This window comes from Dermacentor andersoni, chromosome 1, assembly GCF_023375885.2.
Source record: "Dermacentor andersoni chromosome 1, qqDerAnde1_hic_scaffold, whole genome shotgun sequence".
Classification (NCBI taxonomy): Eukaryota; Metazoa; Arthropoda; class Arachnida; order Ixodida; family Ixodidae; genus Dermacentor; species Dermacentor andersoni.
In genome coordinates, this window is record NC_092814.1 from 175942163 (window position 1) to 175965461 (window position 23299).

General features: G+C 45.6%; 1 protein-coding gene across 2 annotated transcripts in view; it reads right to left on the reverse strand.

Annotated features, from left to right (window-relative positions):
• Positions 1 to 23299, reverse strand: part of fand (Pre-mRNA-splicing factor SYF1 fand) — a 127822-nt gene that overhangs the window by 35616 nt on the left and 68907 nt on the right. For both annotated transcript variants that reach the window (XM_050195065.3, XM_050195064.3), the window contains 2 exons: positions 7798 to 7911; positions 7636 to 7722 (listed from right to left, as the gene is read on the reverse strand). In XM_050195065.3, coding sequence (XP_050051022.2) covers positions 7636 to 7722; positions 7798 to 7911 — 201 coding nt within the window. The remainder of the gene's footprint in view (positions 1 to 7635; positions 7723 to 7797; positions 7912 to 23299) is intronic.

Genomic DNA, 23299 nt, shown 5'->3' on the forward strand with positions numbered 1-23299 from the left:
GAACTGTTTACTGATATGTATTTCTTCCATGATGATTTTCCGCCTGCGTTCCGCCTGCAAATAAATCGTGCTCCGAGTTTGGCTTGTTTAAAGCCCAGGAGGTTGGTATAGATTGGGTATTGCTTGAGGTATGGACTTTTTTGCCACTGAAATTAAAACCGTAGTGAACTTTTGATTAATTTCATCAACACTTAGCTCACTTGTAAAGACTTCCGAGTTTTTGCATGTTCCATAAAAAGCGGCCAGTCAGCAAGATGTGTTTTCCAGTGACGCAGTTTAAAATTTGTAATTGGTAGTGATGACTGATGATGCAGGTTTGATGATAGCTGGTAAATGATTGCTGCCATATGAGGTGTCCAGGACTTCCCATTTAAAACAGTAAAAACCCATGGTGAGCAAAAAGCTAAATCCAGGCAACTAAAATTGCGTGAAGTAGGAGAGAAATAGGTTGCTGCACCTGAGTTTAAAAGACAGATATTATTAGCTAAAATAAAAGCTTCAATAACCTCCCTGGTCAGCTCTATCACTGCCCCAAAGTGCACAATGGGAATTAAAATCTCAGACTAAAGGAAGAAGCTCAGGCAACTGTTCTATTAAATTTTCCAGTTCTGGAATTTTAACATGGGTATGAGGAAGAATGTATATTGAACAGATGGTGACAGTCTTGTACGATAAAACAGTGAGGGCTACGGTTTCAAAAGTACTGTTTAAGTAAACATTACGGGTAGGTGCGCCGCCTTGCGTGACTATAACAGCTTATGACAAGCGGCTGGAATGTTCGCGGTCCCTTCGGACAACAGTAAAACTTTTAATCAATTGACTATTTTTAGGGCCTAGATTTGTTTCTTGTAGGCAAAATGCTACAGGTGATAACTTGTTTATTAAGACTTTAATGCCACTTAAATTGTGAATCAGGCCTCTACAATTCCCATGTGTGATAAAAGCCATAGTGATGAAATTGAGAATGTCAATATACGTGTATGAGCTTAAAAGTTGTAGGTGACATGGGTTAAGGAGTTGTACTATATGCAAGAGCAGCAACCGTTCAGGTTACCAGTCCCTTTTCCGGCACAGTTACTAAGAGCTTGTCCTTCTTAGTACACTCCAGAAAGCGCTGATTTTTTGGAGTCGATGACGCCGGAGTTTTTGGGCCGACCTCCGTAGCCTTCTCCGAGGCACTGGATGATCAAGAACCAGGCACTGAAACGCACGTCTCAGGCCTTGGAGTTTAATTTAGCCTAGGGCCCCGCAAAATCGGTGTCTGCAGACCCGTCTTTGATGATTATGGAGAAGCAGATTGCTACCACAAAGGGGGCGGATGGAGTTACTACAGGGCCACAGACTGTGACCCCTGTAGGTCCCCTGAGGCCACCATGGCACTGCTCCCTGCATGCCGCATTGGCATAGGTTGTTTGAGGTAAGTGAGATAGTTTTTTTTCCTTGTTTCATAAAAGGAGATGATCTCCTTCACAGTGAGTGCAATTATCTCCTTCTCCTTCTTCCAGCAAAGGCATGATCGTGAAGAAGCTGAACAATCTCCTTTGCAGTTTGTATGATGTGGAGGAGCATTGAAGTTGTTCAATGGGTGAAAATTAGCTTAACATTGTGCGCACGATTGTGATGCACAATTCTGGTGCATGCCCAAACCTCTGGCACTTGAAGCACCGCCTTTGCAGTTCTCATAATAAAGCGTTAAAGACGAAGACGAAGGAACACATACGACAGGACTGGCGCCCAAATCAGGGTACCGCCTTGGGTTTGGGATATAGTTTCGCGTTGATCTTCACATACCGTGCATTGAGTGAACTAGGCACAATACTGGTACCAAAAGTAAGCATCACATGTTTGGTGGGGAGTTGTTCATAATTTCTTTGGATAGTTATTCGTTGAACCTTAATTACTGTAATGAAGATGAGCAGCCTGTGCCTCAGCAGCATCACCACTGGCATGAGCTTGTCGTTCCTGCCCTTCACTGAACGCTTGCGACTATTCCCCGTTTGCCTCCGTGTGCTGCTAATAAATCTCTTAGCATTGCATCTTGTTCTTCGAACTCTTCAAGGAGTAGTTCATCCCTCTAGTTTAGGAAATCTTCTGATATTGCCCCCCTGCTTGTGTTTAGCGAACAATGTGCTGAGATTGTGACCCTGATATCACTTTTACACCTAGTCTTTGTTTTTGAGTTCAAGGAGCAGGTTCTTGCTTGATAGCTTGACATTTTTGAGACTCTGTAGTCTTTCCCAATTTTTTCTGCGAGGCATTTAGACACCAAGAATGGAGATATTTTTCTTACTGGTGTGGGTCCTTCAATGTGCATGATATTATAACGTAGAAATGTTTCTGAATTGCTTCGGAAAGTGAATTGAAAAGTTGCTTCGCTGTGCCCTATTTGCATAGGGCTCTGAAAGGGGGGGGGAAAGCATTTGTCATCACATCATGTGAATATATGGCGGCGAGGGCAGCCACCCACCACCAAGCCCAACAAGGGGACACTACAAGGTTCGGAAAATACCTGTAGGCACCAGCTATGCAACGCCGCTGTAACCTTATATATCCAAGGCTGGATATAATGAACACGGTCAACACATGCTGCCTAGAAAACCAGAAGTAAAGGAAGTGAGTAGAAGACAGGAAAGATTGAAAGTGAGAGAGAAAGATGAAGATTGAACAGGAGGACAGGAAAAGGCAACTACTGAATTCTACCAAGTGGGTCGGTTCGGGGGTGCCATCTACGTGAAGCAGAGGCCAAAGAGGTGTGTTGCCACTTTCAAATCCATTAATTTATAATTTCTTTATTTCAATTAGCAAGTACAAGTAATTTCACCTGTGTTCTCCTAGGTGTCTTTGTTTGTCGGCTTCTTATGATATGATTAATAAAAATCTGGCCCCTCGGTTAACCCCTTTTCTTCTCGTTCCTTTATTATGGTGGGCAGGAAATATTCTTATTAGTATTATTATTAGTATGGGCAGGAAATCTCACTTGCAGTGCTGCAAGAAGCCTAATAATTTTGTGTGGAATTAACCTACATGAATTTCATCTTGAGCAGTTTAATCAGTCATCTTCCATGACTCTACTCACTAAAATGAAAACTTCCCTGACAATTCCACGGCTTTTCCAGGTGACCTAAATTTCCCTGACTATTCCAGGTTTTCCAGGTCGCTAGACACCTTGAGTTTTCCATAAACAGTTGAAACCCGTTGAGTTCAATGTCCAATAGCTGAAAGACCACCAAAACCATGCTAGTGACATCGAATAAGTGTGACACACTCAATGTACAGAACATGATAGCTGTGATAATAGTATACAGCACTTGTTGGGGACGTTAGGATACCACACCAGACCTCTTATTTATGTTGCCAGCTTCACTTACACAGCAATTGTTCCAAGTGCGAGTACTCAATTTGAGTGGCAGAGGGCAGCAGCAATCCACTAAAAGGTAGTTTTGAATGCCCAAAATGCATGTAGTGTGCACTACAGGACAAACGTCAGCTCACTTCATAATGAAAAGTCTCTACAACTGCATCATTTCTAGGATTCAACATTTCCTCTTTCTATTTAGCACCCTTTGTTTTGATTCTTATTTCAAGACACATTTCCTTTCTTTCCTTATAACACTTATCTTTTCAGTAACTACTTTATTTACACAGCAGTTTACCAGTTAGACAATTAGGCTCTCTTAATAACAAACAAGAAGTGGACTTTAAAATTTTCTTATATCAGGAAATCATTTTGCGGAATTTTCACACTGTGCCTCATCCAATTTTTTTTTACACACTGACAGTTGTAAGGTGCCATCCAGGCAGCTTTCTCCCCCAAGAACTTTTTCATAAAGGGATACATAGTACAAGTAAATCTCATGTTGTGATGTTGTGAGGGGGCCCGGGTATTCCTGCCCAGCACAGGAATTTTAATGCGATAGCATTACAGGCGCCATGTCACAGAAAATCTGGTGGAAGCGTCTGGCTTCCGTTGTCGGACATCGTTCTGGCAGAAAATTTTCGAACCACACATATCCAGGCCCTCCATGTCACGCAAGGAAGTTACTGAACTAATTGAATTTCCCAAGCTAAAATACGTAGAAAAATCGTAAAGTACGACTTACACACAACCTACAGACATGATAGCATTGGATTGTAATTTGAATATATTGCTACGGCATAAGCCAGGCAAGGAGAAGAGGAAGAAAAAAAAAAAAATTATGGGGTTTTACGTGCCAAAACCACTTTCTGATTATGAGGCACGCCGTAGTGGAGGACTCCGGAAATTTCGACCACCTGGGGTTCTTTAACGTGCACCTAAATCTAAGTACACGGGTGTTTTCGCATTTCGCCCCCATCGAAATGCGGCCGCCGTGGCCGGGATTCGATCCCGCGACCTCGTGCTCAGCAGCCCAACACCTTAGCCACTGAGCAACCATGGCGGGTGAGAAGAGGAAGAAGACGTGAGCTGGTGCAGCCTCAGGACGCCATCTTGACTTTACCATCAATCTCGTCCCTTGAATAAAGCCGGTTCAACATTAACCGTAACAATATGATAAAACATAATTCTGTTATGCAAAAACTCAAAGAAACCATTTTTCCAGCGTTTCTACCATTTATAGAACGGCCACGGAGCTGCGCACCCGGTTTCTTGCAACCCCTCCAGATGGTGCTCACCTCTGCTGCATCGCGGCCCCCAGCAAGAGGCCACATTTCTACCAGAAAGCCCACGTCGCCGCCAGCGTTTCTCGATAAACATTATGGTTACATACGCTGCAGTTACTGGGAAGCATGAGAAGCAGTCAGGGATCTTTGAATGCTATCGCGTACCACTCTTAAAGGCGAAGCTTAAACGTCCTCGAAATTTTTCTCTTATTATGGTGAAAGCCTTAAGTGGCTCGTTGCAATGGCTCGTACCCGAAAAAAGTGGCGTCTGGTCTAGTGATACAAAAAAAGTTGACGAGTGGTACAAAAAATATCATCATTAGCAATGGCTCATATCCGAAAAAGAAAGTAACAATCAGGATGGCTCATAGCCCCGTAAGCAAGCAAAGATGCATTGGCTGAATATGAATGACTAAATGAAAGAAAAAAAGAATGAAGGAAAGAAAGAACAAAGAAAGGAAGAGAAAAGACGGAAAGTAAGACAGAACAAAAGAAAGAATGAAAGAACCTTTAGATAGTGCATTAGGTGCTTACATGTGTCGTTCAGAAGATCAACCTACAGCACAATATGTTTACTTCACAATGTAGCTCGTTACAATCTTGCAAGAAGTCTGACCCCTCCGATTGAATAACTTAATGCATTACCACGTGTGCAGTAGGTTTTCGCCTTCATGTGTTACAGGAGTGTAACATGCTGCCGATTGCCTTGATCGGCATCGGCAGGCAACATTCCTTTACTTTGCCTTCCAGTGCCACTGTGAAAACTCATTTGCCAAGGTGGCACGGCCAGTCCTTAAGGTAGAAATGAGGTGCAGCATGGCTTCAAGCACACTGTATGCAGGTAGCTTGACTACATAAAGAGCATACTGCCTTAGCATCCTGTCAAGTGGAGGATCAACAGAGTGCCAACAAGACAATGCAGAAGACATATGTAGGGGAACAAGGCATGCACCTGCCTTGTGCTGGAACCTATCACTGCACTTCACCTTTGCTTTCATTGCTTAATTATGGCGGCCAAGGAAGTAATTTTTGTTGTGCAGAAAAGCCAACTTGATGGGTTTTTGCAAAAGGTCAAGTGACCAATGCAACACCTTATGACCTGTCACGTATCAAGGTAAATATGTGATGCCATCCATCGAGTGGACAGGAAACAAAGATTTAATTTGGTGCCAAAAAGATTCTCAAACGAGCTTTTGTTTGAAATTTCCACTTTTTTTTCATGGATTGATAGATGTACCACCATTTTGCACAAATGCTGTGGCTGTACGATTTCTTCACCAAGCTTTTTTTGTCTGCAATGTATGAACATGGCAAGAAGTTCTTTAACAAAGTTCATCTTAAGGGCAACCTACTGTATGTGTGACATCTTGCTTTAAAAAAGGGAGCTAAGCAGAGCTTGACAGCCCAGAAACGGTGAGTAGGAAAACTGCACTGTGGTTTGCTTCCCCATCCTGCCTCATGTGCTGTTTATTCCTCTGTCTCTGAACACTTCTTTTTGCCAGCAAGATGGTGCTGCAGTAGTAAATATTGTCCACAGTGGTTTTGAGGCAGTGCCAACGTGAGGCGCATGCAAATGTCATATTGAGCAGTCAAGTAAGTGAATGCATCCTGCACTACAGGGACAAGCAATGCCAACAGCAACTGTTTAGCTACAATATAGAATGTGCCTTAAGTGTTACAAACTTACAAAGCACCTTAAAAACTTGAAATGGAGGTGCACACTAACATGCTTTCAGTCATGATGGAAAGAAACATTTTGTTTCTCTTAATTGTCATTCTGATGGAAACAAATTAATTTTGGTTATTTTATGAAGCAGCAATATACTTCTAATGCTCTGCTCATAAATGTGTATCCTATGCAAACTGTTCGTCTTTGACCTGATGAGACACAATAAACTAGCATTATCTCTGGGCAGAACTGCCTGCACTTTTTCTCCCCCTGTACTGTACAGGAAATGTCTGAAATTTTAAAAAGAAATTAAATGCTAACCATTTTCCCACCAACACCTCTCTCTCCCCCTTCCCCCTTTCCCCACAAATGCACAAACACTATAAATCATCCCCTATTCACTCACTCACTAACACATCATACACATGCAAACACACATCATGGAGAGAGAGAGACATTCGTAATTATGAGGTGATTAAAGTAACAAGAATAACAAGCCTCAACTTGCCCCACATAAATACAGCAGGTAGACACAGCCAAACAGAACAGTACCAAAATGAAATGATATGCCGCAACAGCTCTAGAATAAAAACACTTTTACCAAACATATGCTAAATTGCATTGCAGTGAAAGCATCAATGTGCGGTCATGTTTTTATGCTCCAGATATACAACTTCTAATTAAAGTTCAACACAACCTTGCCTAGTGAGATGACTGGAAAGCACGAACTGCAAGCTCATTTTTGTGCTTATTAGTTATGTGGTGTCTCTTAAATTAGCACAGTATTCACTTTTAATTACGCAACAGTATAGCTTGGCTTGCAGTATAGTGAGCACCCCCTTCAGCATTAAAAAAACATCTGTACATCAATGCTGCTGTTGGTGTCAGTGAATTGTTACCCTTTGCATAGTTCACCTTATGAACCCTGGCTATCCAACTGCATACAATTAATGTTAACATCAAAAAGTAGTTGATCACATGCATTAAGAAAAAAGCAGTATCAGAATATTAGGCATCCCCACTACACGCTCAAGTTGTACAAATGCACTATCTTCAATCTCATTTCACATTTAAGCAGAAGGGTAGGTTGTTTGTACAAGCTTATCAACCTACTACCTGTGTCGTTAAAGATATCACTTCTATTCAACATGCCAGCCACTTAGCTACAATTTTACAAATCACAGACTAATATGTCTCGAAATAAAGCAATAATACATAACAGCCTCCTGAACGAGCCCAATTCTGGTGGTAAAGCAAGAATCCAGCAACACTCACTACAAGCTTTTGCTCCCCCCTCCAATGCCAAAGAAAACTTTTTTACTCACATAACGTTTCAGGAACTTGGTGAGGTATGTGTTCCAGATGTCAAAGACGTTGGGCCACTTAAACAGTGCAATACCCTTTTCATAGGCCTGCAAAATTGGTAAAGTAGGACCTGTCAAATAAAGCATTCATTGCAGTTTTATAGCAAAACCACTTGATCTTACCTTAAATGCTTCCTCAAAATAGTTGTTTTCTTCCAGAAAAAGGCCATAATTGATGATGATCTGAGGCGTAGCAATCTTCAAATCGATGATCCGGTCATACACAGCCTTTGCAGACTTGGCATGAGAAGAAACGTTAAATGGGAAGGTTACTTCATGCTTGTTGCATTAGCAGTACACAAGCCTTTATAAAATTCTAAAATGTCACAATACATTGCACAGCACTAACCATATTACAGTGACAAAAGACTATTGTCCCTAAGTAATCTTAATACTGTACTGGTAATGCTTTGCAAGTAACAAACCTTCGGAGATGGAAGAAGCTAACAAAAAATTTTTTTTTCTGGAACAGCTTTGAGCTGTTATGCCAAAACTGAACTATTCCCTTCAAAAATTATTTGTCAATAAATAGAGTCATATTCCATTAGTTCGACCTTGTCAGTACAGACAATACTGACTGACTTATCCAGCTAACTGAATTAAACAAGATGCAGAAAAAAATGCCTAAACAGACTGCTGATTCATTTGGCAGTAGAATTCGCCCAATTCTAACACACTCCCAAATCAAACACACGTCCACGCTCTGTGTGTACAAAGTAGAAATCTAACGCGCACCCAATTTTCCAGTGAGAAAAATGGACAAGAGTCTAATATGTATTGCACAATGGCAGCCGGTTTCTGAAGTCGACTTTGCCGCAGTACAGCCTGTTATGCAGTAAAGCATATGAACACCACGAATGCAGTTAGGCTTTGTATTCGACTGCTCCGCACAAGCAATTTGCGGCCCCATTTTCTTGGTAAAGAAAGTGCGCAGCAGGCTGAAAATAGGCGTTTTTGACAAAAGAGGATGTGTGTTCAATGCGCTCACTGTCCCCTAATAAGCTAAACTGTGACATGCTGCCACTATGTCAATCGCTACTTGGGCCACTATAGGGCTCAGGGAATGTGCATGCTGGCTAGTCAAGTTTGAATTATCTGGTGAAGGCCAATTTTAGGATAGAAATATCGAAAGTTCAGGACCATAGAAATGCGTGGATGCCAGCTGTCGGGACCATCACTCGGGATTGACTAAACCAAAAAATTGAACTGATTGTAGTCAATTTAACAGAAGTCTACTGTACTATTACGTATTTACTTCAGAACATATACTGGGTAAAACAAATAGGTTGCTCCAGCTGATTTCTTCCATACAGCCTACAAAAGTGCTTTGTCAATCCCTGATCTCTTTGGAGCTGTAATATTTAATATGGTGCTTGCTGTTCGGCTTTGCCCCGTAAATGCTCCAAGCTGCAACTCTGGCAGATTTCACAAGCATTTTGCTCTCACTAAGATACTCCTGAACTCAAAGCATGAAAAGCAAAATTAATGCACCCAGGTAGAAACATATACAAGAGCACATGAACAGAATAATCACGTTGAAAAAAATGGGACCTCCGCACCTATCTATGAAAGACAGTTTACTTTTGGATTAATGATTTTAATACATTGCCACAAAGCAACAAAGTGGAACCCCTAGTGTGGAACACGCAGATGAGGCCACCACACCAGAAGTGATTAGAAATATAAATTTCATAGCCACAGAAGATGAACAATTGAAGGTGCATGGCATAGCATAGCATTCAAGGTGCATAGCTGATATCATAGGCATCGCCGTAAGCATGGTACATCATATGCCATGTGAAAAATAAGAGCGAGAGAAAAGCTGCATGCATAGTGGGTGCTGTGACTGCTGACCATCAATTAAAAGTATATGTGAGAAGACATTTCAGAACAGTGTTTGTAAATGCTTAAGCATTATCCGTCCACCAAGCATTATCAATGCATAAGTAACAATCTGTCCTGTCCATTTCTACTTCTGTTGTCCATGTGTCTTTAGTGAAATACCCCCTTTTTACAACATGAACATCCACCAACTATCCCAACTTGCTGCTCTACCTGCCACTCTACCCCGACTGGCAGTCCTTCACGTCCAAATTTACGGCGGAGTTTACCACCGCTGACTAAAAGTGTAAACTAAAACCAGAGCTAGATCAACGCACTCAGCATCCGGCAGAAAACCTCAAGCAGTTCGTTCACGTCATTGCCAAATACTATGACAGTATAGCGAAGCTTGTTTCATATGCCAAAAAGGTGGTACGCGTGCGGGGACAAATGCATCCGACATTCCAAGACCTAGCAGCCAGCATTAGCTTCGCAAACCCGCAAGAAATGACGAAGGTGGCCGGCCCTATCATGGAACACCGCCACATACTGCACAAGCAGCAGCTGATTTGGCCTTCGTCTATTCATCTCCGCACACCACTGCAACGCCCAACCAAACCCTCCCGTCCCAGCAAAGAGAGTGGCAGCTGCAACCTTGGCATTTTCGGCTTCTTAATGTCCGCAGTCAACGATGCTTCACGCTGGAGTCCCGGAGTGGAACCCCTTACCTGTGCCGTTTGCTCGCGCGCCAAACACACCGGGCAACTACAATTCGGTACTGCAACAACTCGGGATTCAAGAACTTCGGGTTTCAAGCAACGCAAGGTATCCCGCGATTTGAGCCGCCAACCCCGCTGTATTCACTGCAATTCCCCGGAACACCTACAAGCAGATTGCCCGGGAAATGGATGAGCATAGCCGCTTCTCTGGCTGACGGCTACGTGACGTCCCTGCAAGTGCTCGCAACAGCCGGAAATAAAGAACCACTGCTTGAACTGTTGATTGGTAACAGTGTCCTTAATGCACTCATGGACACAGGAGCAAGCGCAAGCTTAATAGGTAGCCGTGCCATCGCAGCTGCTAAGTTCGCGGGAGCCACCTTCAGGTAAGAAACACAAACCCTGAGGCTTGTTCAGGGCTGGTCACAAACTGCAGAATCGGTTCGCTGTTGTATTCATTGGCAAGGTGGGTCCAGAAAGCAGCATTTTCTTCTTTTGTCAGAGCTGTGTCATGACGTTGTCCTCGGTTGGTATTTTCTTGAGGTGGAAGGTATTTCTCACCACATGAACCTTGGTAGATGGTCACTGCACTCTGACCCATATGGGCTCGTCAAATTTAAAAAGGCACCGAAGCAGCCATGTGCGTCGGATGCTAGACACAGACCCCTGTCAGTCTGTCAGACAGCGTTGTAATGCGATAAGCAAGGTCAAGAGCCTGATGAAAACGTGGCCAGCTTTCTACAGGCACTTTTCGCAGATGTGAAGGATGTATGCCACAATACCACTGAGAGTGGCGAGTGTAGTCTAGAAAAGGAGAAGCAGGAGTCGGGAGGAGTCGGGAGGAGTCGGGAGGAGCAGGAGCAGGAACTTAATAACATCCTTGCAGACCACAACTATATTTTTACCACTCTGCAAGGTTGCACGTCCCTGGTGGTTCACAAAATAGACACAGGCAGTCACCCACCAGTTAGACATCAGCTGCGCCCGGTTAATAGCCAAAAGAGAAAAATTCTTGATGGGCGTATCCAAGATTTGCTGGACCAAGAACTCATTGAGCCCTGCTCCAGTCGCTGGGCCAGTGCCCTGTATTAGTAAAGAAGAAAACTGGAGGATATCACCTTGTGGTCGACTACAGACCCCCAAATGCAATCACGACTATGCCAGTATATCCCATGCCCCGCACAGACTGGGTACTGGCTCAGCTCGGCCGCGCTAGGTGGTTCACGACCCTCGACCTTGCTCAGGGCTTTTTTCAAGTGTCGGTTGCCCCCAAAGATGTACCGAACACTTCATTCCTGTGCCACAGAGGAGTGTTTCAATTTAAACGAATGCCATTTGGGGTAGCAGGTGGACCGGCAACATTTCAGACTCTCATGGACAAAGTGTTTGAAGGCATAAAACACAACTACTGCATGGCATTTCTTGATGATGTGCTCATTTACTCAGAAACTTTTGAGGACCACCTACAACATATCAATGAGGTACTGCGAAGAATTGGCTCGGCAGGTCTGACAATCAGACCCAGCCAACTTACATGCTGTGAACAGGCATTAAAGTTCCTTGGACATGTAATCTCTCCAGGCAAATGTCATCCTCACCCGGACAAGATGCGAGCGGTTGCAGAGTTCCCATGCTCTAAAACAGTCAAGGAGCTCCAGATGTTTTTGAGCCTTGTGGGATACTACAGAAATTTTATCCCCTGGTTTTCTGACAAAGCCAGACCCCTGAAAGCCTTCCTCAAGAAAGGAGCCCATTGGGTTTGGGTTCCGAGCAACAGACAGCATTCGAGACTCTGAGGCTAACGCTGGCAGGAGAGGTGGCTGTGGTATTGCCTGACCTGAACAGGCCCTTTGTGATTGAAACAGATGCCAGTGGCACTGGCATCTCGGCAGTGTTGTTGCAGGAAGTCGAAGGTGAAAGTAGGCCTGTGTCATTTATAAGCAGGACCCTCAGCGCTGCTGAAAAGAACTATACTGTCCAAGAATGGGAACGCCTCGCTGTGGTTCCAAGCGTATGTAGATTCCGAGCGTATGTAGAGTTCACATCATTTGAGGGGCATTGTGACCATGCATCATTGGCTTGGATGTTTACAACTGAGCAGACATCGTGCAGAGTGCAACGTTAGGTGTTGAGATTACAAGGGTTCAAGTGTACCATAAGGCATCGTAAAGGACGGGCCAACATCCCAGCGGATGCACTAAGCAGGTGCCCCATCACTGCTGCTGAATCTGCTCAGCCTTGTTTGGCCGAGGACTGGTTTCCAATCGAAGTGCAAGAGCCACAACAAACCATTTGTTTTGAACTAGCAGCCCCTGTTGACGTGACTGGTGTGTCCCCACTAACCAACACTGCAAAGTTCCAGTTGGAACAACACAAGGATCCGGTGCTGCTGCAATACTGGCCCTCTACCTGGTGACGCTAAAGAGTCCAAGAGGGTACAGGACCTAGCTGATGACAGCGAAATCTCGAACAATGGTATCCTTATGTACACGGTCGGTGAACATAAGGTCGCCTGGCTTCCCCAACACTTACAAGACATGGCACTGAAAATGGATCATGACCACCAAGTGGTCCTAAGTGGGCATTTAGGCCTTTTTAAAACTTGGAAACGTGTGAAGAGCCGGTTTCCATGGCTCGGTATCCACTCTGATATCTCCTGTTACATCCGCAGCTGCCAGCAGTGCCAGGCTTTCAAACCTCACAGGCAAAAACTAAAAGGACTAATGGACAGTTCATGGGCCACCCACCCAATGCAGCAGCTAAGTGTGGACCTTATTCGGCCACTGCCCACAACCCCTCGGCGCCACAAGTACATCCTGGTGGTGCTGGACAAGTTCACGAAGTTCGTGGAGCTTTTCCAATTACGTGCACCTACCTCCAAATTGATCATCAATAAAATGATGTATGTTTTTTGCCAGCAACGTGTGCCTAGCTCCATCTCTAGCGACAATAGCAAACCATTTGTAAGCAAACTGTGGAAAGGCATTCTCCAGCACTGGGGAATCAAGGAGAGAAACACAGTCCCATACAGACCAGCAGGACAGACTTTGGAACACCATAACACAACGGTTAAACAATGCCTGGTGGGCTACTGCACTTCTCACAGGGACTGGGACAAAAGACTGCCTGAAGTGGCGTTTGCAATGCGCACGTCTGAAAGTGTAGTTACCGGCTTTACGCCTGCCTTCTTGTGCTATGGGCGAGAACTACGGAACCCATGGAGCCATCACAATCAGGCAGCTGGCACCAAGGTGCCCCATTCTGCGCCTTATGCCCTAGCTGCTGAACTGGATGTGTACCTTCGAGATGCCTGGGCCTTTGCACAGGACCACCAAACTTTGTCAAAAGCCAGCCAGGCAAAGTATTACAACAAAAAGCGCACTCCAGCTATCTTCCAGGTTGGAGACTTGGTTCTCCGGGACACGCACCCGCTAAGTAAGGCAGCCATTGGATTCACAGCGAAATTTGCCCCTCGACGCACATGGCCATTCAGAGCGACTGCACACAGTGGACGCAATACCTAGAGACTCAGAGACCCGGCTACAGGGAAACAGAAAGGCCTTGCTAATGCAGACCAGCTGAGCCCTTATCATGTGCTTTGGAATCCCTCTTCACAGGATAAAAGCAGGGGGATCTGTGAGGGTACCAGGCCGACGCCAGGTGGCGCAGAGTTGTAGGCACGAGACGGTAGGCAACTGTGTAAAGTAGCAGGCACGGGACGGTAGGTAACTGTGTGTGGCAGGCAGGGAGAAGAGTGAAGGCGTGTGGTGCGCGGTCGGCATGTGGGGGGCGTGCGACAACGAACTGAGTGAGTGAAGTAATCGGCGGAGCAAGCCGCATGTGGTGCGGCAGGACGGAACGCAGACTGCGTGTGTGTGTGCGTGCGCCGAGGATTTCCAGAAATAAAGAACGTATTTGACAAGGCTTCGACTAGGGGTAGTTGGTATGACATAGTTGTTTACTGCTCTATACTGTTGTGCAAAGAACAAAAAAAGAGACAGACACACATGTGTGCAACTGAGTTGTGGACGTGAAATGGGTCATCCAAAGAAAGCATGGAAAGTTGTTGCTGCAGAAACGTCGCCAGAACATGCTGCCAGGTGTCCCTGTCTTCAACGATCCAACGGAAAGGGTGTCTTTCCTTATGGGTCTTCACGGAGAATGGATGTTGTGTTACCTTTGTAGTAGCTTTATTTGTTTTGCTTATTTTCCCAACCCGGCTTACTCACATTGTCGCATGGTTTTTTTTCTTTGTTGCTACAAGTCTTTTTTGGTCAGGGTGGTGTACTTCTTGAGAATGTTTATACATTACTTCTTAAGTTCGCTTTTGTATTCTGCATCATAAATTATGACGAATGTGCCACTTTTGTCCAACATCAGCAGTCTTAAGTCTTGTTCTTTTAGAAATTTAACAGCTGGTGTGATGACGTTTCTTTGTTTCCTGCCCATGCTGTTCTTTACACACGTAATGCCCTAAGATATGCAAACTTCCTTCTCATTATCTGGCAGCCTGTTTGCAATATTAGGTACCATTTTCACCGGTTCTACAGGTTTTGGCTGTGGCTGAGCCACAAACTTAGGTCACTTGTGTAATACAGCGTGCACAAAATCCGGAACATTCATATTGGCTAGGTTCACCGATTTTTGGTCATTCACTTTTGTTTTCTCTCCTTGGTAAAGTTTTAAATATTACTTTCCACATGGCATGTGCCCTCATTCCTGGCTTCCACTGAAGTCACAAAGTACCTGCACATATACTGTGCGGATTTCTCCGGCAGCGTCGATGCACATTCTGTCCATATATAGAGGTGGAAAATTCGCACCAGTCTCCAAACTTCAGCATGCAGGAGCTTGCACAGGTGCCTTGAAGAGAGAGAGAAAAGCTTCATGCATAGTGGGTGCTGTGACTCCTGACCATCCAACCAAAAGTATATGTGAGATGACATTTCAGAACAGTGTTTCAGAACAGTGGCAGATGCCCTTGTTCCTGGTGAAGTAGTGGACCACCACAAATGTTCACGTCCAATGTACTCGAAATAACGTTCAATAAGGCTTTGACTGGGGCTCGTTAGTGTAACATCGTTCTGTTTACTGCGCTATACTGTTGCAGAAAGAGCAAGAAAGAGAGACTGACACACATGTGCTCAATGTGCTTTGCGTACATGTGTGCCAGTCTCTCTTTTTTGTCCTTTGTATAACAGTACAACGAAGTAAATTGAGCAGTAGAAACCTGACTGAATTTTGAGGCATAAAGCTTTAACTTAATTCATTCGTGTAGTTGCACACTTTTTTAGGTAGGCCGAGGGCAACAAAGCTAGAATATACAGGATTTTCCTCTAATATATATATATATATATATATATATATATATATATATATGACCAGGTGGGGATAATGGAAAAACAAATATTAGTTATTTTTCTCCGATAATAAGCAGGTCCGAAAACGAATTTTCAGCTACTTGGTGCCGTGAACCAAGAGGAGCCCGACATTTGTGTCGGACTCCGTGCCAGCATATCATGCGAGGTATTCTCTCAAATACAGATTTATACCAGCCTATGAGCAGCTTAGTCCATATCTACAAAGTGCCATTTGTACAAAAACTTGTGATAGGACTGACGTACTGGGCCGAGTATCTTTTACTATTTCAGTGCTCCTGTACCTGCTTATCGAAATGTTCGATTTCAATAACTTTTTCCTGTGGAGTCTGGTATGAACATTTCACAAAAAGCATTGGAGCTTGATACATATATGAAACCGTAGATAGCTGCGTTGTTTTCGAAATGTCATGACATATAACTTGCACGTTGAGGTCATGGGATCAAATCCTGGCCGCGGCAGTAGCAGATCGATATGGGGGCGAAATGCAGGAACGCCCGTGTACCATGCATTGGGTGAAAGTGTCCGAGCTGAAAGGTATTGAAATTTGAAATCCTTGAAAAGAAAAAAAAGAAAACAAGAAATTCGAGCTGTTGCACAATGGCCTGCTGCTCCAACAGCCGCCACGTGCTCATTTTCCAGCCTTCTCCGCGCGCCTCTCTACCGTTGCCCTTCCACCCCTTCGAACACAAATGGGCTGCGCCCATAGCTCTACGCTGTGCCACCCTCCGAAACACGAATGGACCGCACGAACTGTGCTGCTCCCAGATTGCTTACATGTTGATTGCTGCAGGTTGCATAAAGTTGGTTCTTTATTATATGGCTGACACCTCATTCAGCGCAGTTCTGCAAACAGCCTAATCGCTCGCATTCGACTTTGTTGGTTACGTCGAAATCATTTCTGGCCAGGTGGTTTCGCAGGCTCGTTTGACTCACTGCCGAAACGGAAGATGGCTTATCTGCCCGCTGATCATTGGCAATGCATGACGTTGCCAGTGAAAAGAAAGCGCACGGCTACAGATTTCGAAACTAAGTGCTTTTAACCAATGAGGCGATCGTTGTGAACGTCCTTGCATTGGATAGCGACAGTGACGATGGCAGCGATGATGTGGTAGGGCAGGCTGCCTCAAGGTTGTCCTCACAGGAGGCCCGGCAGATGATTCAGATCCTCCAGGGCTTTGTTTTCGCGAGGAACCTTTCACTGCACTACGTGGAACACCTGGATGCCTTGGAGAAGAATGTCGGCAAGCTTTGCGTAAAGCACGCAAGGCTGACGGACATAAGAGTTTTCTCATGCTAGCCAGTGAGAAGTACATGGTGAGATGCTTGTGGCAATCTTGCCTTAATGTTCCTTCTAGATTTCTTAAGCTGACAGGCTGCTGCGGCAACCTTCTCACATTTTTTAAAAGGCCCCTTTTGGGGCCACCAAAGCGATGCCTCGGTGGTGCTCGCATATTGTTTGTCACCCGTAACCCCTCTTTGCAATTGTTATAGCAGTGCCATCCTTTAACGCCGACAGCCGTACCTTGTTACATGTGATCGGCGTGCCCAGGAAGTAGTTAAACGAGTGAACACAATCAAGAGCCAGACGGAGGAAGGTGGTGGGGAGGGGCACTGGCCTCCTCACCATAATAGTTTTCTCACATCAGCTTTGCCATCCCTGTATTTTGATGCTTTCATGCAACCCTGTTATAACAATTATCGGTTATAACAATGGAATTTTCGTGGCACTTGAATATTGCTATAAGTGGGCTCGACTTTATCACACTCGTTAGCATTATAGTAGCGTTCTAACGGTTGTTCTGGCTAACACGATCTTGCATGCTGAGCCAGTCGTCAACGTCAACATTATCTTGGCCGGAGAATACTCCAGGATCGTGGAGATTAGTAACTGTGATGTATGTTGTTCTTGGAGTTACAGGTGTAGATGCAGACAAGGTGTCTTGATCAGGAGCCATGGTGGAAAGCTGGACAGTGCAGCTGCTGCGGAGCTCCGTGGCAAGGACGGGGAATGCCGACCTCCAACAAAATGTTACGCAAACGAAGGATTAACCACTGAAGGCTATTTATAAGGTATATTTACAAAACAACTGCAGTGCGGGAAATTCAGCTGACAGCTCCAGACCAAGGAGTAGTTAGCCTTCTTCGTCGAGGGGCCCGCATGCATTGTCCCAAAAATACAAGCAACATGCATGTAGCAATATGCAACACTTCTGAAGAGTTTAAGTAAGGTGCTGTGAGCAAACTAAGATAGGTGCACAGCAAAAAAAAAAGTCATCTTCCATCATGACGACACACCAGCTCATCAGGGTGTCTACAAAGTTGACATTTCTAAATTCCCAGAGTTTTCCAGGTTTTCCCTGAGTGCCTTTGCAAAATTCCCTGAGTGATGCAGAACTATGTTTTATGTCAAGACAGGCTGAAACCATATCGCTTGATGCTGTCACTCTCTAGTAAGCATATGAAAAAAAAAAAAAAAAAACTTAATCCAATTTGAATACTAAGGAGTAGTGTTTATGTTATTCAAAAAAAGAACAGAAGGGAGGGGTTAGTAAAATGCACAGCAAATAGAATGTCTTCGAAAGAAATTGCAAATCGAGTCGGACATTCTCAAATACGAATGAAAAGGAGATGTATACAGAAGCTAATATTTTCGAATATGAGCCATTTCAATCAACTGACAGCGAGCTCAGTGGTATGAGGCCTGAACTTTTTCACAATTGAGATGCTCACTCTACAGCTCGTAAGTCAACCTCAACTGTCCTGACATACTCTCAGCCCGCGCACGAGGCTTCAGTGTTGTGTTTCACTGCTTTAAAGAGTTTATTTTAGTTTTGATGAGGGACACCTGCATCTCGGCATCAGCCAACACTGTTTTTTGAGCTCAAGCTCCTTCAAAACGGTGCCAGCACGCTCCCTTGCCCGTTCATTCCTCAATGCGTAGGTCCTTTCTATTCATGTCCTCCTCCAGCCACTCGTTCGGATTGTGCACATTCTGTGCATGTCCTCCTCGCGCCACATTCGGACTGTGCGCCACAGGCACATTCGAAAACGCTCTGAAGGCGCGTAGGCACACGTATTAGGCATATCGGTGGTCGTGCTGTCACAAGAGATACCGGGTGCGCGCGTGTATAATTAAGGAATACATACTGTCTCCCGTGGCAGTTTCCCCTTCCAACGCTTGTTATGCTTCACTGCAATACTTTTGGGTATGCTTCACCAAGTAACATTTCTGTACCGAGGCGAAGCTGACTTTCGGGAACCAGCATTATGCAACGCACCGTGCTTTTCAAGCTTCTAAGCCAGTCGTGAGAACCACAAAGGCGGAGTGAGTGCCATTGCTGACAGCAGCGAATTCTTTCAAAGAAAAACACGGCACCCAATGGCAAGAAGGTAAATAGCGAACGTAGAAGCAGCTAGGTCGAGCGTTGCCGCAGTGGTGGCTACGGCTGCCAGCGGATCTGCGTGCGAGAGCGCCGATTCGAGGCGGCGAGGTAATCAAAACGGCAGCGGTGGTGGGTTTGATTAATGCTGTTTCGGACCTGCGGTCACGGCAAAAAGTCAAGAAAATCGGACGGGGAACGTTTCTTGCGTCTGAAATTTGAGACGTTCTGATTTATTGACTCGATGGGGTACATGGTCGTGCCGCGAAGCCAACCAAATTATCGGGCATCCGGAAAGTCGGTCGTTGACTATACACTGGCAACTCCTCCAGCCAACCATAGGGTGTCAAAGATGATTAATTACGATTCCTGTCTGTTGCTCGAGCTAGCATTACCGCGACTTTCGACCTTTTCAATACAATCACGGCTAATTTTCCCTGATAGAGGCACAAATTCCCTGAGTTTTTCGAGACTACACAAAATCCCTGAAAATTCCCGGTTTTCCCGGTTGGTAGACACCCTGCTCATACCTCTGCAGTTGCAATGGCAAAAATTTACAAATGAAAGTTTGATTGCTGGCTGTCCTGTTCTCCCCAATTCACCTGACTTGGCTCCTTGCCACTTCTTCCTATTTCTACATCCAAAGATCTCATTTAATTAAGGGATAGACATTTTCATCAAATAAGAAGGCTATTGTCAGTGTCGAGTACTTTCGGACCTGGAGCCTAAGTTAAGAAAATGGATGAACCCCTTCGCTTCCGCCCGTACGGCACTCTGCCATGCCTGGTATTCCGTGGCGCATTTTTCTGCTTCATTGGGCGTGTTCCGCGTTGAAAGAAAATTGCGCTAAAATATACTGGACACATTGCACTTACAAAATGAATGACTTAATTTGTTTACAAAAGGCTTCTGCATCAAATATATTGTGATGCAGCAGTTATCACGACGTTTATTACGTGTCGGAGATGCGGCGAACCGACCACGCCCAAAGCAAGGATCACACAAGAGCGAGCCCCACAAGTGATGAAGAAGAACCCCATATGAACCCCACATGATGATGATCATGTACAGATGACAAAGTATAGCTTATAAATGCCCCCACTAATGCCCCCTCGCAGGAGAGCGGCCATCCTGGCCGCAATTCAAAGGGGCGGCGAACGCCTCGTGAAAGGCTTCATACGGGAAACGTGCACAACCTCAGCAGCGCGGCAGCGGCGGTCATTTGGAACAATAACTGGTGCCACGCGATAATTAACCAGAGAGGTCTGCTCCAAGACTTTGTAGGGGCTGATGAACCGAAGCTGAAACTTGTCACACAAGCCAGGAGTACGAACTGGTGTCCAGAGCAGCACTTCCTCACCAGGGCGGAAACACACGACGCGGTGAGAGGCGTCGTAATGCTGCTTGCGGTCCTGTTGCCGTGCTTCAGTGTTGATGTGGGCGAGCTGGCGACAACGCAGAATGCGGGACACATATTTTTCACAGGAGGATGGGCATCGATCGACAGTTGGCGCGAAGAAAGAGACGTCAAGGCAGGAAGAGGGTGAACGACCATAGACAAGGTAAAGCGGCGAGTAACCAGTCGTGCGTTGAACGGCGGTATTGTACGCAAAAGTCACGAATGGCAAAATTGCGTCCCAGTTTCTGTGATCTGGTTCGATGTACATAGCTAGCATGTCGGATAGCGTGCGATGAAATCGCTCCGTTAGGCCGTTAGTTTGCGGATGGTAACTGGAGGTAGTCTTGTGGGTGGTTCCGGAGGCTCTGAGTACTTCGTCTACTAGTTGCGAGAGGAATGCTTTTCCACGGTCGCTCAGGAAGACGCGAGGAGCACCGTGACGCAGTATTAAGGCTTGAAGTACGAATGCAGCAACTTCAGCCGCTGAGGCAGAACTCACACAAGCTGTTTCGGCGTAGCGTGTCAAGTGGTCAACGGCTGTCACAAGCCATCGTTTACCGGTGAGAGTCACAGGAAGAGGACCATACAGGTCAATGCCAACGACTTCAAATGGTTGCGACGGACACGGAACCGGTTGCAGTTGTCCGCTTGGAGCTGATGTAGGGAGCTTTCGACGCTGACATAGGGCGCAGGAAGCCACATACCTTGCTACACTGGCGGACAAGCCAGGCCAGTAGAAGCAACCTTTGATACGGTCATAGGTTTTCTGGAAACCAAGGTGACCAGCAGTCATGTCGTCGTGAGAAGCATGCAGGACATGAGCACGTAGAGAGCGTGGCAGGACAGGAACCCAGCGTTGACCGTCAGGGTGATAGACATGACGGTACAGGACGCGGTTGTCAATCTTAAATTGCGTCAGCTGTCGACGAAGGCGGGCGTTAGGCGGGCGCGAAGCTCCTTGAAGGTGGTCTATGATGCGCCGACAGTAAGAGTCTGCAAGTTGCTGAGATTGGAAAAATCTGTTGTCGTGTGTAGGCATCTCCTCTACAGTGGCCAACGAGAAAGCATGTGAAGAGGGGTCGTGCGTAAGCTTTTCACAGATGATAGTTGGAGGTCCATTCCTTGGTGTCATAGGAAGCGGACAGCGAGAAAGCGCGTCTGCATCCTGGTGTTTTTTTCCGCACTTGTAGGTAATAGTAAAGTCGTATTCTTGCAGACGAAGGATCCACCGACCAAGTCGTCCAGACAAGTTCTTTAGCGTCGAAAGCCAGCATAATGCATGATGGTCTGTAACTATGGCGAAATGGCGGCCGTGAAGATAAGGTCGAAACTTCTGCACAGACCAAACGATAGCTAGGCATTCCTGCTCCGTGATGGTGTAATTCTTGTCGGCGTTTGTGAGAACGCGACTTGCGTACGTGACGACCCTCTCACCTAAAGTGTCGTCTCGCTGTAGGAGAATGCCACCAATGCCGTGACCACTAGCATCCGTATGCAGGAGGGTAGGAGCAGCTTCATCAAAATGGCGAAGTACTGGTTCAGATGTGAGAGTGCGCTTTAGATGGGCGAACGCTGATTCACATTTGGGAGACCACACAAAGGGAACATTAGAACCCAGTAATTTGTGCAGAGGTGACGCTATTGAGGCGAAGTCTCGTATGAATCGGTGAAAATAGGAAGCGAGGCCTAGGAAACTGTGCAAATCTTTGGTCTTTTCGGGACGAGGGAAGTGCCGAACTGCCGAAACCATGACAGGTTCTGGACGAATGCCATCTTTGCTCACAATGTGACCTAATACCTTGATTGTCTTGCTCGCAAAATGGCATTTCTTGGTGTTTAGCTGAAGTCCAGCGTTGGCAAGGCACGTGAGAACTTCATCCAGACGTTTCAGGTGCTGAGAGAAGGTTGACGAGAAAACAACAATATCGTCCAGATAGCACAAGCAAGTCTTCCACTTCGGGCAACGAAGAACGGTGTCAATCATGCGCTCGAATGTTGCGGGCGCGTTGCAGAGGCCGAAAGGCATGACATTAAACTCTTAGAGCCCATCTGGTGTCGAAAACCCTGTTTTCTCTTTATCGTCCTCATGCATAGGTATCTGCCAGCAGCCAGAACGCAGATCAAGACTGGAGAAGTACTCGGCACCCTGCAGGGAATCCAAAGCATCGTCTATTCGCGGCATACGGTATACGTCCTTGCGTGTGATCTTGTTAAGTGCTCGGTAGTCGATACAAAATCGAACAGAGCAGTCTTTTTTACGAACCGAAACAACGGGGGATGACCAAGGGCTAGCAGAGGGGCGTATTATGTTCCGTTGGAGCATGTCGGTGACGTTCTTGTCAATGACTTTCCTTTTGGCTAGCGATACGCGATACGGTCTACGGCGCACGATAGATGTGCCATCTGTCTCTATCCGATGCGTCGTAATCGAAGTTTTTCCCAACAAAGATGAATGCGCATCAAACGAAGCTTCATGTTTTTGGAGCAAAGCAAGCAACTGTTGTGACTGCGAAGGTGTCAGGTCAGAACTGATGGCAGCTGCAAGAACTGAAGGAGATGCGGTCTGTCCAGTGCAAGGAATTTCAGAGGAAGCTACTTTAAAGGAAACAACAGATAGACTCCGATTCAGTGGCGCAAGCCAATGTACAGTACTGCCTTTAGGGATGAGAATCTTTTCGGATGTCGGGTTTGTAACGCAGAGAAGTGCAGAGCCATGATCAAACTGTACCAGCCCTGATGCAAAGGCTATCCTTCTTGCGAGACAGCGTGCGGATGGTAATACGAGCACGTCGCCGCAGTCAATGAAATCAGACGTTATAGTAACAATGCTTTGATGGCGAGGTGGTAGCGCGGTATCTTCTGCAGCAAGCAAGTGAAGTGGTGCGTCATCTACATGAAGTGAATAGGTCGTGTCAGTCATGTGG